The 13,048-nt window shown below is 43.0% G+C and overlaps 1 protein-coding gene across 2 annotated transcripts in view; it reads left to right on the forward strand.

The window, feature by feature from the left end:
* The window catches only part of LOC119384051 (U1 small nuclear ribonucleoprotein 70 kDa), a 72,296-nt gene that overhangs the window by 35,091 nt on the left and 24,157 nt on the right, over window positions 1-13,048 (forward strand). Inside the window, exons 7-8 of one of the 2 annotated variants that reach the window (XM_037652339.2) lie at window positions 3,648-3,749; window positions 9,114-9,204. In XM_037652339.2, coding sequence (XP_037508267.1) covers window positions 3,648-3,749; window positions 9,114-9,204 — 193 coding nt within the window. The remainder of the gene's footprint in view (window positions 1-3,647; window positions 3,750-9,113; window positions 9,205-13,048) is intronic. The other variant, XM_049412746.1, reaches the window with a different exon arrangement.

Genomic DNA, 13,048 nt, shown 5'->3' on the forward strand with positions numbered 1-13,048 from the left:
TTTCTGGTCATTTCGGAACGAAATCGGAATAACCTAGCAATACATACTATATAGAACAAAGTGGAATTTCGCATCCATAGAAGAGCAACGCAAAAGGTGAGAACATGCCGACCCTTCTCAAATACTTTCTCCATGAATCTCCATCCAGAAGAGGTTTTTCAAAGGTACTTTCACCAGCACTTCCAAGTATGTATCTATCGTGCTTGTCGTAACAAAAAAAAAAGAAATGTCCTGTTTCATTTGACACCGTGAGTGGGAGGGTCCATATATGAATCTTTTGCTTGCTTTTTTAAAATGTGATCTCATTAATAAAGACTTGTCTCCTGGTCAATAACAGGCCCATTGCTGATGGCCCTGGCATCAGAAGGCCCAGCTTGAGCTAGGTCCGGCGGCGTTCACAGAAACTGCGCCTTTCATCGCCTAGCAATGACGCCACCATGCGTCGCCTAGCAATGCGTTGGAGGAAGGAAAATATGAAAAGTGGAGAACAAGTAAATAAAACGAAATAAAATTTCTTGGCAAGGTGGGATTTGAACCCGGGTACACACGATCCGAAGGCCAGCGTCGTGACCACTCGGCTATCCAGGCACATAACAGAACAAGCATTCGTGGGAACCATATGATTGTGTTGCTATGGGCGAGAAAAAGATGGAAAGAGAAAAAAAAAGAAAAACAGAGAAAGAGATAGAAACAAACAGGAAGAGAGATAAACCTGTGAGGGTCGGAGGAAAGGGAGAAGCCTAGCATAGCCTTGTATACTATAGTGTAAACAAGGGCGTGGGAAAGGGAACTGAGGGTGAGGGAAGAGTGTGAAGCATAGCATAGCCTTGTATGGTATAGTATAAGCAAGGGATTGGAAATGCAAGTGGGGGTGAGGAGGAGGGGAACACCACCAGATCCATTGTTTCCTCAGTCTTTGCACCATTAGGGCGTATCTGCTCCATTTTTTCCTCCGTGAAATTTGCAACCAATCGAGATATGTGTCTAGCCCTTCATAACAGCCCTACAGTTATCATTCCGATGTCTGAATGTAAATGCAACTTGCTTCTCCAATGTATTCCAGAATGTGAAATTACCTGCTCCAGGGTGCTCCCAGATGCAAAATTTTCTGCTCCAAAGTGCTCCATAATGGAAAATTTTGCTGCTCCAAAACTTGCTCCAAATTGGAAGTCCTCGGTTGCATCACTGCATTTCATAACTTGCAGACACAGTAGCTACCAGGTGATTTTGGTATCACACTTTTGTTGGCAATGCCCGAACCTGGTGATGGGTGTTCACTGATTTCCTATTCACTCGTGAAAATGAGTAAATCCTTGGGTGCAATTTTGTCTTCCAGCAGCCATCTTTATTGCAAGAATTTGCTTTATGGTGTGATACTTTTTTTTTTATCAGGAGAGCAGTGTACATTTTCATCTGAGAGCACTCCTGATTGGGAAGCAGCAAGTGCACAGCACTAATTAACCCCTTGAGGGTCGAATTTTTGTTGTAGATTGTGTGTGAGAGTTCATTTTTTATTGCATACTTGAACTCTTTAGAGTGACAAAATATTTTCCATAGGTACAAATGCATTGCTTATTCATGAATAATAAAAATGAGAAAGAAACATATGTTATTAATTAATAAACGTGTTCATTGCAGTAAATGTCTGTTAGAAAAGTGCACATGCTAAGAAAGCAAATGCGCAGGCACCATAGCATCCTTTGTGTACAGTGGTATTGTTTGTATATACTAGTGCCTGTCTGCACAACAGCTGAAATGGCAACATTGTTGGCAGTAAACAAGCTAGTATCAAGAGGTTACATTTTGTGAGACTAGAAACTGGATGCACAGCAGTTTTCGTGAGCACAACGGACTGAAACTGCGCATGGGAGAAAGCCAAACTGTCTGCTTCAAACACGGAGACATGCAAGCGATGGACAACACGCCTGCCCACACAAACCTTCGAATGGAAACCAAAGGTTAACTGCGTGAGAAAAAAAGTTCTCTGTATCTATGCAGGGTGGCAGCACTTGCTGGGCAAAACAGAGTTGAAAAAGTGGGGCATTTTTCAAACACACCGACAGCGCCTACAGCTATGGCATTATAGTCAAGGGTTCAACAGAACACCATCTGGCGAGGAGCATACATTTCTTGTGAATAAACAAACACTGGCGACCCCCGCTGCTAGCGCTCCTCGCAGATGACGTCAAGTGCATATCTCCTATATATTTATTTATCTTTGTATAAGTGAAATAACATTACCCTGAATGTTTATAATATGTTTGGTAAACTTCACCAAGCTTATACAGGAGAAATCTCAAGCACTCTTGTAAGAGGTCATTGTGTGTTGTAAGCTTTCTTCTTCTTCTTTTTTATTTTTTTGTACTGTTTAGGACTTGCAAAGTGATCCAGGCTAGTCCTTATTAACATCATTGTGATATACATTTATTTATCTTTATATAAGTAAAATAACTCTACAATGAACGTTTTCAATATATCTGGTGAACTTCAAGCCTATGCTGGAGAAATCTTGACCGCTTTTGTAAGTGTTCGTTGTGTGTTGTGATCTTGGAAAGTTATCAAGACTAGATGTTTTTGTTATAATTGTGATATCTGTTTATTTATTGTAAGTGCAATAAAATTAGTCATTTATGAAAATTTTAGAGTAAAAAAATTCCACTTTTGCATGCCGCTTTGAGTCCTTGAAAAACCTGCAACAGGTGCTGAAAAGTCCTTGAATTTTTGCTTTGGAAACCTGTGTGAAGCGTATCTATTACTGTTTTGTTCTCGTGCATGGCTTCTGTTGTGCTTGTTTATGTGTCATTTTCATTTTTTCCATGGCACACTTGTTCCAAAAGTGCTGTCAAAAGGAATTGACTAGTTCTGCTTTTTAACAAAAGTTGTGTGGTAGTGGTAGGCAGCAGTGTTAGGAATTTCAGTATCGTGGGATAGCCATTTTTGTGCTTTTCTTTGTCGGGGACAGCCCGCCACCAAGGTTGCTCTTGGCAGAAATGACCTATGCGAGACTTGAGGCATCTCGGACGTTCATATAAGCTTTAGAGCTCTTGTCAATCGGAATTCCCAAGCAAAGTGTTTCCACAGCATTGTAAAGATGGAACGTGAAGGTCTTAGTATATGCGGTATGAAACAGGTAGTGTGTGTAGAAGGACACGCCGAGTGTTGCAAGGTACTGATGATGATCAGTTGAACAGCTTGCTTGTCTGAGCCAAAAGGAAGGTGAGGCAATTGAATGGTCTGTCGTGTAGTACATACAATTGTCACTAACCGGAGTGGCGGTAAGTTCCAAGTGAGCTTCCGGTAAGTACTCCGGTAAGTGAGCTTCACTGGGAACACGCTCGAGCAAGGCAACGGTGGCCACCAGTCTCGTACAGAAGCGATAGCTGTTAATTTGACGACTTGTCATGTGCATGCAGAAATTGTAACTGTTGCATCGATGCCTTGGCAGTCCTTGTCTCTTGGCAGAATTGGGCATACTGAACTCGATGCTTCTAGCACCCTGGCAAGCTGATCAGTGCCAGTGACTCGATGCCGCTTTTGGCGTATGTGCAGTGGTTGCCTCAGTTGCTTCTTGCTCGGGCGTGGGTGTCTCTTTCCGGACGCTGTGGTTTTGCATGTGTTGAGTGGTTGTGATGATGACGTTTTATCAGCGGCCTACAAGCATGCTGACGGGAAGAAGATTGATGGGCGCCGGGTGTTGGTCGACGTCGAGAGGGGCCGAACTGTCAAGGGCTGGCTGCCACGACGTCTCGGTGAGTGTGGCTTCACTTTGGGCTCTTTGGTAATGAATCTGTTATAAGGTAGACGCTGCAGCAGAATGTTACATTAAGATCGTCCTGAATTTGCACATAATTAAAATACTTTGATACATTTGTACATTGGCCATTACAACTGCATTGCAGTGCCACTAGTACATGCTTAGAATAATGCTTACCTTCAAGTTTTCTTAATCCTGCCAGCAGATATTTTGTTTGATCTTTTTCCACTAGGACATAGGAATGGTTTCCTGCATTCAACCCCAAAGTATTTGTCACGATTGCTGCAACTGTATATATAGTTGGCACGCTTGCATTAGGCTAGTCCAGCTATACTGTAAAATAAGCGAAGTATGATGACTGCACTGATGCCAGGGAGCCACTGATTACAAACAAGGCCCGTGCAGTGGCTGTTTTATACATCATTCCATGCTGCCACGTTGCATGTCCTTGAGCATAGCCCACGGTTCGTAGCGGTCCTTGAAAACCTCGAAAACCCTGGAATTTTCAAATAGCATTTTCACGGCCTTGAAAACCTTAAAATTTTTGTAAGTCCTTAAATGTCCTTGAATTTTGTCAATAGACTTTTGTTGAGCCAATTTTTAGCAGTTGCATTTTGGATAGTTCTGTGTGAATAATCAAGCTCATATTACACGGTTCCAATTCACTGTGACATTAATTTAATATGTGAAAGTATTTAAAAAGAACGAATAGGCATATTCTACCACGTGTAACCCTCCATAAAGACAGTTGCACTGCAACACGGGACTGCGGTGCCGAGAAATCACCTTGTCAGGAGAAATCCGTCCCAGCACGAAGCCACACTTCTGCACTTCGTTCTTTTTATTAGCGTCTTATATTGCCCAAGTATGAGAAGTTTTAAAAGTTAAATTATTTTTCCACATATAATTGCCATTCACTTTGAGCCTAGAAAGTTATGTTCACGCGAGCCTACTTTTGATCAGAGGGCTAACGACGATTTTATTTTGTGGCAGTGGAGAGGGAAGGGTGCCCGACCCCTTTGCAATTGTGTGAGTGTGTGTGCATATATGCTCATCAGGTGAACGTGTTCATCGCCTAGTTGGTATTTGCTGTGTGAGATAATTGCCCCTAAAATTACACCAAGTAATACCCCTGTCACACGGCAAATCTGATGTCATTTACAACTAATGTCATTCGTTCGTAATGCCATTTGTTTACTGTCACGTTGGAAAACTAATGCCATTCAATAAAAATGACATTTCATGTCGAATGAGTTCCTGAAACACATTCGCATTCGATTTTGGACCAAATGCAAAGTCTCGACACCAGGGACCTTTTAGGGAGATGGCTGTTGACTTATGGATACGTAACTTTTGTAATTTGTAAGTATCTTATTCTTTACTAGATTAACTTATTACTGGTTTGATGACATAACAGCACGCGTGAAAGTTTCTAAACTAAAGCTACTCTCAACTACAGTAGCTGGACGCCGGCCACGTTTCATTTGTGCTCTCTTGTTGTTGCCTGTATCGAGGGTGTTGATCGTCCGATTGCACGTTTTGGTGGTCAAGGTGGCGACTACACAAATTAGCTGCCGCCTTCTCATTCCTGCAGCAGGAGTGTCAGTCGTACTCCCAAAATTATTTTAAAGGACACACACGTTAGATGTAAGTTTTAAGAGATTTTTATTTCTCCCGAAGTCACAGCTCAGGAGGGCTAACGTCACGGTCATCGTTTTAAAATGGTATTTGTTTTCGTCGTGTGACAGCAGGCAGGTAAAATGAAATTAAGTTCACCTAATGTCATTTATTGTAAATGACACTAGATTTGCCGTGTGACAGTGGTATAAGTTGGAAGTGCTGCCCGTGTGGTCATTTTTGTGCTTTTTCCTGCGTTCTTGTGTTATATTAGCGGCAATTATGTCATCTATATATGCATTTAAGGTTAAAAAATTCTAAGGCTGGCAATTCACATTTTGTGTGTGTGTCGCGTGCACACGCGTCCACATTGTGAGGTGAATCAGTTTAAGCAAACTAGCAGAATAATACTGAAACCCGCCGAAAACAGTGTAAACAAAATATGAGCGGAAAAGGAACTGTGAGAATTCCTTTAGTTAGCTATTATTTGTGAAAAAGTGCCTGCTTTGGCTTGTGTGCAATGAAGAATGTGCTTCATGCTGCGAAAGCTGGTGTTTCTTTTTTCTACGATCTCAACAAGCGTTGTTTCAAGTCCTTGAAAAATCTTTGTTAGGTGCTTTAAAGTCCTTAAAAACCATTGAATCTTTTTTCTTCAAAGTTGCTATGAACCCTGCCATTCAGTCACTCTTCTTGCAAAGGCAAGATGCACAGCGTGTGTTGCCTGTTCATGTGTGGATAAGGTGGGCTGCCCTTTTCAACATCAGTGTAGGATTTCTGGTGGGTTACCTGGCTAAGCTGTGCAGCAAATGCAGCATTCAAGTGAGGAAGTTACAGGAATGCATAGCGGCTCCTCCGAACATTAACGAAAGACTTCACCAGCACCTTAAAGGGACATCACATCTTTCAGGCCATTGCAGATCATGCGGGTGTAAACCTTTTTTCAGTAACACAGCCATTATGCTGAAGCACAAAGACAAAAGGACTCTCGAACTTGCAGAAGCGTTCTTCATCAAAATGAAGGGTGATGATCTGAACCATCTGTTTGTTTGCTAGATTGCGAGGTACACACGCTTAACCCTTTCTTTGACGTTACTTAAAATTTTCTCTGCACACATGGTGTTGGTCTTCGTTGCGTTCTTTTTTTTGTTTCAATAAACTTAAGTTGTTAGACAGCACTTGTACTGTGTCCTTCTCGTCTCCATCCTGTTTGCACTGATTCTTACAAAAATGGGTGGCAGTGCTGTTGTGGTGGCTAAAATGCTTTTGTAGCACTACAGGTACAAGGCAAAATCATCCAAAGAATGGTGAATTGTGTTAGTAGTGATGTCGCACATCAAGGCAGAAGCGTTCTGCTATTGCTGGTTTAGCAAAGCACTGACTGCTTTTCTCCTTACCCATTGTCATAGCATAGCTGCTTAATGTGATCATAGCTTCTAGATTGTATCATGCAGGTTGACCGCTGGCACTTGTGCAGCTAGCAGATCAAAGGGACGAGCTACCCCTCGGGAAAAGTTTTTTAATTGTGGTGAAATTGAGAAGATTGTTTGTCATGTAGGGGGCTATGAGCATGCTTTTTGTCCCTTAAACAAGGAATTATATCTTTAATTTGGCTATGAAAGCGGTGAAAAAATGACCCCCAGTGTTACCCAACAGCAATGTGGGTCAACCGATTGGTGGAGGCAACAACCCTTATTCATAGACTTGTATTGCTTGAAAACAAAATGTATTACATCAAATTGTATTTTATGCACTTCTAGCAGCATTTCTTTGCATTAGAGAGTACTTTTTGCTTTACGTGTTGAAAGGTGGTGCTGCCTTCGAGTTTGTCTGCTTCAATTTGCTTGGGGCCTTGTACTTGTGTCATGACGCTGTCCAACAATGCGATTCCTTATCGCAGTAAGGAGGCATTCATTGCGCTGAGGCTGCCTTATGTCACTTTGAAAAGCCTCCTTGCTGAGGGGCCTTTGGTGACAGCCAAGGGCCCCTCAGGTGCGTACGACACTTTGCAGCTCTCTGCTGGCCCACATGGAGGAACGAGGTTTAAAAAAATTACGTCTTGGCCGAACGGCATTGCGCCCGACTAATAGGAATCATCGAACCATGCCTGTTCGTGGAAGTGTGCTGGGGTATTCGCTGAAGTCGCTTCGTAACATGGTCAACCCTGTGCAGCGAAGATTCGGCCTCCAGCTTTCGTTCGCATCACCTAGGTGTCAGATTTGCAACACAGAACACCTAAAAAAAACTTCTCTCATTTTTTAGCATGTCTTGCTCGGCATATTCGTTTCAGTGGCACATTTGATGTGAGCAGAGGCACTGTTTCATGACGCCGGTGTACCAGTGTTTCTGGGACACCAAGTTTTGCACTTCACTGCGGTGGTTTTTCACATTGAGTATAGACTATGTTATGTAAGACATATGGGTGCTGCCATCTTGGGCTGTTAACCCGATGTTTTCTTGTTTTTGTACATTGCGGCGTGAATTAAGGCCATGAAACATCGTATGCACCAACCCAACCGTTTTCATCCGTATGCATCTACTGTAACACTGTTCATTTAGTTGCTAAAGATTCAAAACACAAAAGGTTAGCAGCCCAGTATGGCGGCACTGAAACACATCAGAAAAGTAGGCTATACAAAACTGGAAAGGTTGTGGTAATAATGCTTTGTCAAATAGCATGCTTTAAATGACTATTACAGTAATCGTGTTATTTTAGAAAAGAACAAATTAATCCTGCAAAAACTACTTCTGGTTCTAGTTTGTGATTTTCGTCAGCACAATTTGAGTCGCGTGCTGTAAACAATGTTGTGGATGTCCCTACACAGTTTGAAGAAAACTAAACTTAGATAGAAAGAAAAATTCAGTTTAAAGCCTTCTACTCTCCAGAGAAACCGCTGCAAGGTTGGACAGTTCATACTGTACGCTTTCTGTTGCCACACAACACATACTGGTGATGGACAGTAAACAGTACCTTTAACACTTCAGGTCTCCTTGTGCTGTTCTTGAGGCAGCAATGTGAACAAGTAGCGGCTGCTTACTTTAGGACCTGCTTCCATGATACTCAAGCCAATGCCTCCCAACAAGATTAGCTTGATGGTGACTTGTGGCAACATGTCAGGAGCATAGTGCAAGATCAAAAACGTTGGCCGAAGGCTCAGCTCTAAACAAGGCCCGGTTCAAAGGTTACATCTCTATGCATCATGGCCTTCAGCATTTCGTCTCATCAAATGCAGTTGCATTTGAGGTGTGTGCAGCACTTAATATAAACTGCTGGGGTTGCCTTGCATCACCACCACACTCTTGGAGACACACCACCCAAAGTTGTCAATCGCGTTGAGAGCCCAGTTTCCTGCTACACTTACAACAAGGAACTCTGGTTCTGCATTCATTCAGCTACCATGGGAAGGATGGGTAACACTATATGCTTTGTTTGCAGTGTGAAGCAAAGGTGCCTGTCGCACTGCACTGGCACTGTTATGTAATCACGAAAGCCTGTGAAGGCATAGGCACGCTACGCGATGAGTGTACGAAATAGTCTTATGTATCACCACAAAAAATGTCTTTTGGCTATCAGAGTCATTTTTCAAGAATTCCTGCAGTTTTTCCCATGTGCTACGCTTGCAAGGAAAGCTTTCAGCCTTGCTGAAAATCTTGACACCTTCATGTACTTGGGAGTGAAATTTTTTACGTTGTTTGACAATGCTGCTTGTATCTTTACAATTTAGCAAAATACCGTGCCTTGCAGGTGGTGGCTTGGGTGGCACCCGTCGTGGCGGCCCTGACGTAAACACCAAACACTCTGGCCGTGAGGACTCTCGCATGGATGAACGGTACATGTAAGTGCCTCTTTTTTTTTTTTTTTTTGCGACTGCTTCGCCTAATGCTTGTGGCAGCAAGGTGATATCCACAGACTATTTAAGGAAGTGAATTGTCGCTGCTATGATACATAATACTGGACTTTGCAAAATGCATAATTTAACTCTTTTCCTCCAAATTCAGTCGATCCCAGATATGTCAAACCATTGTAACATTCCTTAGCAACTCCCATGAAAAAGTATAGCGCTTTACAATACATGTACTATTGCGCTCAGTATGAGCTACATCACGCGAGTGCGTGGCCGAGCGCTCTGCAAGGTTGTACAGTTGCGCCGATCATGGCATATTTTCGAGTTACCGGGAGAGAGTTTGGCCTTCCCTGCGAGCGTGCATGCCTCCACTTGCTTTCACCCTCGCCCTCGTTTTTGCCCTGCGGTGATATCAGCTTCGAAAATGATAACTTTGAGGGTGAAAGCAAGCAAGTGGGGGTGATGCGCGCTCGCATGAGCAGCTAAACTCTCTCCCTATAACTCGAAAATATGCCATGATCGGCGCCACTGTACAACCTTGCAGAGCGCGATAGTACAGTACTCACGGATTCAAACGCGACATCAATTTTTTTAGTATAACGACTGGTATGCGCAATTGCTCGAGATAGCCACGTCATGTCGTGACGACTCTGGCCTCTACAGATAGTGTCAACTCTGATGTATGAGTTCGAGTTGAAATTATGCCGATATGACCTGCACTGAAGACGCTGGAAACGAAAGTATGCGCTTTACTTAGCCCTAAATTGTCCTGTTTCAATCCGTGAGTACTGTACATTCATTTATGCAGTAGACGCGTCACAATTGAAACTTTTATTTAATTCAAACAAACTTCACACTTTTCATTAGCCCGCGACGTTTCCAATGTATTTTAACACCTCTTAATTCAAACTGCTTCCTTGCATAAATTGATGTATTCATACTTTTTGCATGTCTGTGCTGGAAAACATCTGCTGCCTTTGTTGCTTCTAGCTGAACATTTTGTGTTCTCATATCACAATAGCAAATAGTGCCGATTGCCTGCCTACAAAGCAGCCAAACCATGCAAACCGCCCACATCAACTGTGACGTGTTGAATGAGGAAGAAAGAAGAAGAAGAAAAAAACAGGATGGTCTCTCCTTAGTCTATTGGGCGCGAGGCCCACCACTGGAGACGTGGGCGCTGAAATCGCTGTGACGTGCAGGGTTGGATCACTTGATCTCACCTTGCTCTGGTGAAGGAAGCGGATGGTTGGTTGGCCTGCTCTTCAATGCTGGAGCACGAGGCACGAAAGCGTCGCATAAGCGCTTGCACCACTGAGACCCTACAGCACATGGTCATGAGACATGGAGGATAATATTTGGTGGAACTGTAGGACAAGTTGCATTATATAATTACGCGATTTCTGTGTTGAAGGAAACTTCGCCTCAGTTGGTGGTTTCCCAGTGTGCAGGCAACAGTGACCACTGCCGAGGCTGAGGCCAATCGGTAGCGTGAAAGTGTGGCGTCGATTCATCGGCAGACGTTGTGTGTTCAGAAATGCTGCTGATAGCTCATTTCAAGCGTTGCACAGTATATAATTAAAGCAATGTTCACTAATAACTACACGCGTGCCGCTAAAATGTCTGTCACTTCTCTTTCTGGACTGCGCGGATTGAAATCTGGAAAAGATAGCAATAGATGTATGGAACAATACCGAATTTTCTGCGCTTTGCATCCATGGAAGAGCACGTGAACGGTGGGAATGCGTTGACACTTTTCCTCAAATATACTTTATCTAAATTCAAATTTTTTTTTTCTAGCTTTTCTTTAAAATGTCATCTGATTAATAAAAGCATGCCTCCTGTTCGGAGTAGCCGCAATTCGGTTTTAATATGTGCAGCTGTCAGTAGCGGGCCCGTCGCTGACGACCCTGGCATTGGAAGGCCTACTGTGAAGCGGCTACGCCATGTTACAAGTCTGATCCTCGGTTTCCAGGGTCAAAAGCTGATGGTTAAAAAAATTCAGTTTCGCTTAAGGGCGAAGAAATGAATGCGATATCAACAAATTGTATTTCTATAGGAAGTAATGCTAGCAGCTAACTCTTTTACATCCGATCTTGTGTTGGTTTAAGCTGGTTTAAGAGAATATGGCTGCTCCAGGGACTGAAGTGGTTTTTGTGCTGTCAGTTCTATAATCGCTAAGTAAATATTGAGAGCAGAGCAAGTTTACCAGCCTTCTCCTGATGCCTCGAGAGTGCGCGCGTGCCAGCGATTTTCAAGCGAGGCAGCCTCCCCCTTTCCTCCCCTGGCGTCCCTTCATGCTCCTTGCGAAAGACGGGCGGGGCATTTCCTCTCTGTTTGATGAGCAATCGACGGCAGGCCTCGCACATGGACTGATGTTATCGCGTGTGCCCTGCGTGCAGTGGGGACGGCCCGCTCATTTAATCTCCACTTCAGCCGCGTTGGTCGCCAGAGCTCATGATCTTTTACTTGCGGGTAGCTAAGTGACATCATGTTGCGCCCAACAGTACAAGCGATCGAGAAGAACCGGGGTTTCGCCTTGGAGTCGTCTTGGGAATGCATTAGGGACAGTTTGACTCTTTAGCATTGAGGCGTTTTTGTACATCGCTGCATTTGTCTACCACGTCTGCTGATAACCACATAGATGTATTTAGAGTGTTATTTCATAAAGTACAATATCTTTTTATCCAGTGTTCTGCTTATTTGCTAGTGTCGAAAATAATCACTGAAAATATTATTCCAAAACACTCAACTGAATGATGCCCCTTTTTTTTTTTGCCTTATAGAGTGAAATATGGAGTGCTCCTCAGATGATTTTCTTCGTGAAATTTCCAATGAATCTAACTATTTCTAGCTCTTCATAAGAGCCCCATAATCATTATTCAGGTGCTTGAATGTAAACCCAACTTGCTTCTCCAGTGTTTACTTAAAGATGTGAAATTAGCTGCTCCAACATGCTCCAATCTGGAAATTTTTGCTGGTCCAAGGTGCTCCAAAATGAAAATTTTCCGGCTCCAAAAATTGCTCCAAATAAGAAGTTCTCGGTAACATCACTGCAAATGTAACGTTAGAAGTGATTTTGGTGTGGTATCAAAGATGAGATTACTATTGGGCTTTGTTTTTCTTTTCTGTGCTGTTTTCATTCGACACCAAATAGACGAAAAAGATCAGCACAACTACAAAACATGACAGAGACACTGGCTGCTATTTTGCCTCCGGCTTGTAGGGTTTGGATGTCCATATGGAAGGCTTCTCTTGCTTGTCTACGTTTGCGAGATGCCTCGCTTTGCACGTGATGCTAGCCGTGCAGACATAGCAGGGTGTGTCCAGATAAGAACAAACATGATGCCCTGGTCACCATTCTGATTTTGAATAAATTTACATCTCTATCAAGCAGGCATAACTGTACTCACGAGGAGTACTCTTCGGTTAAAGTGCACTTTACCAAATATAAACGACACAGGCGGAGTGTCACTTGCAGAAGAGTATGCTCTGGTCGGAGTGTGTTCCACGAATGCGCATTGCTGCATCTCGGCTGGTGTTGACTTCCAGCACTTGTATAAAAGACAGCTGCTTTTTTTGGTGAGAAGAGAATAACTTTTTTATTTGTAATGCAACATAAAACAGTCACATTCCTGAATTTCTTGTTCATCTACATCTTTGAAAAACTCACTCGCACTTTGTCACCGTTTCTTCTTTGTTGCAAGTGCACTCTGTTTTTCCATTTAGCGCTGCTTGCTCTAAAGTGTCACTCGAGGTCCCAGAGCGTTACTCCCTGTAAAGTGCATTTAAAGGAGCACTGACGTCAAATTTGTGCATGTCAAAATTTTTGCAT

Source organism: Rhipicephalus sanguineus, chromosome 2 (assembly GCF_013339695.2).
Source record: "Rhipicephalus sanguineus isolate Rsan-2018 chromosome 2, BIME_Rsan_1.4, whole genome shotgun sequence".
NCBI lineage: Eukaryota > Metazoa > Arthropoda > Arachnida > Ixodida > Ixodidae > Rhipicephalus > Rhipicephalus sanguineus.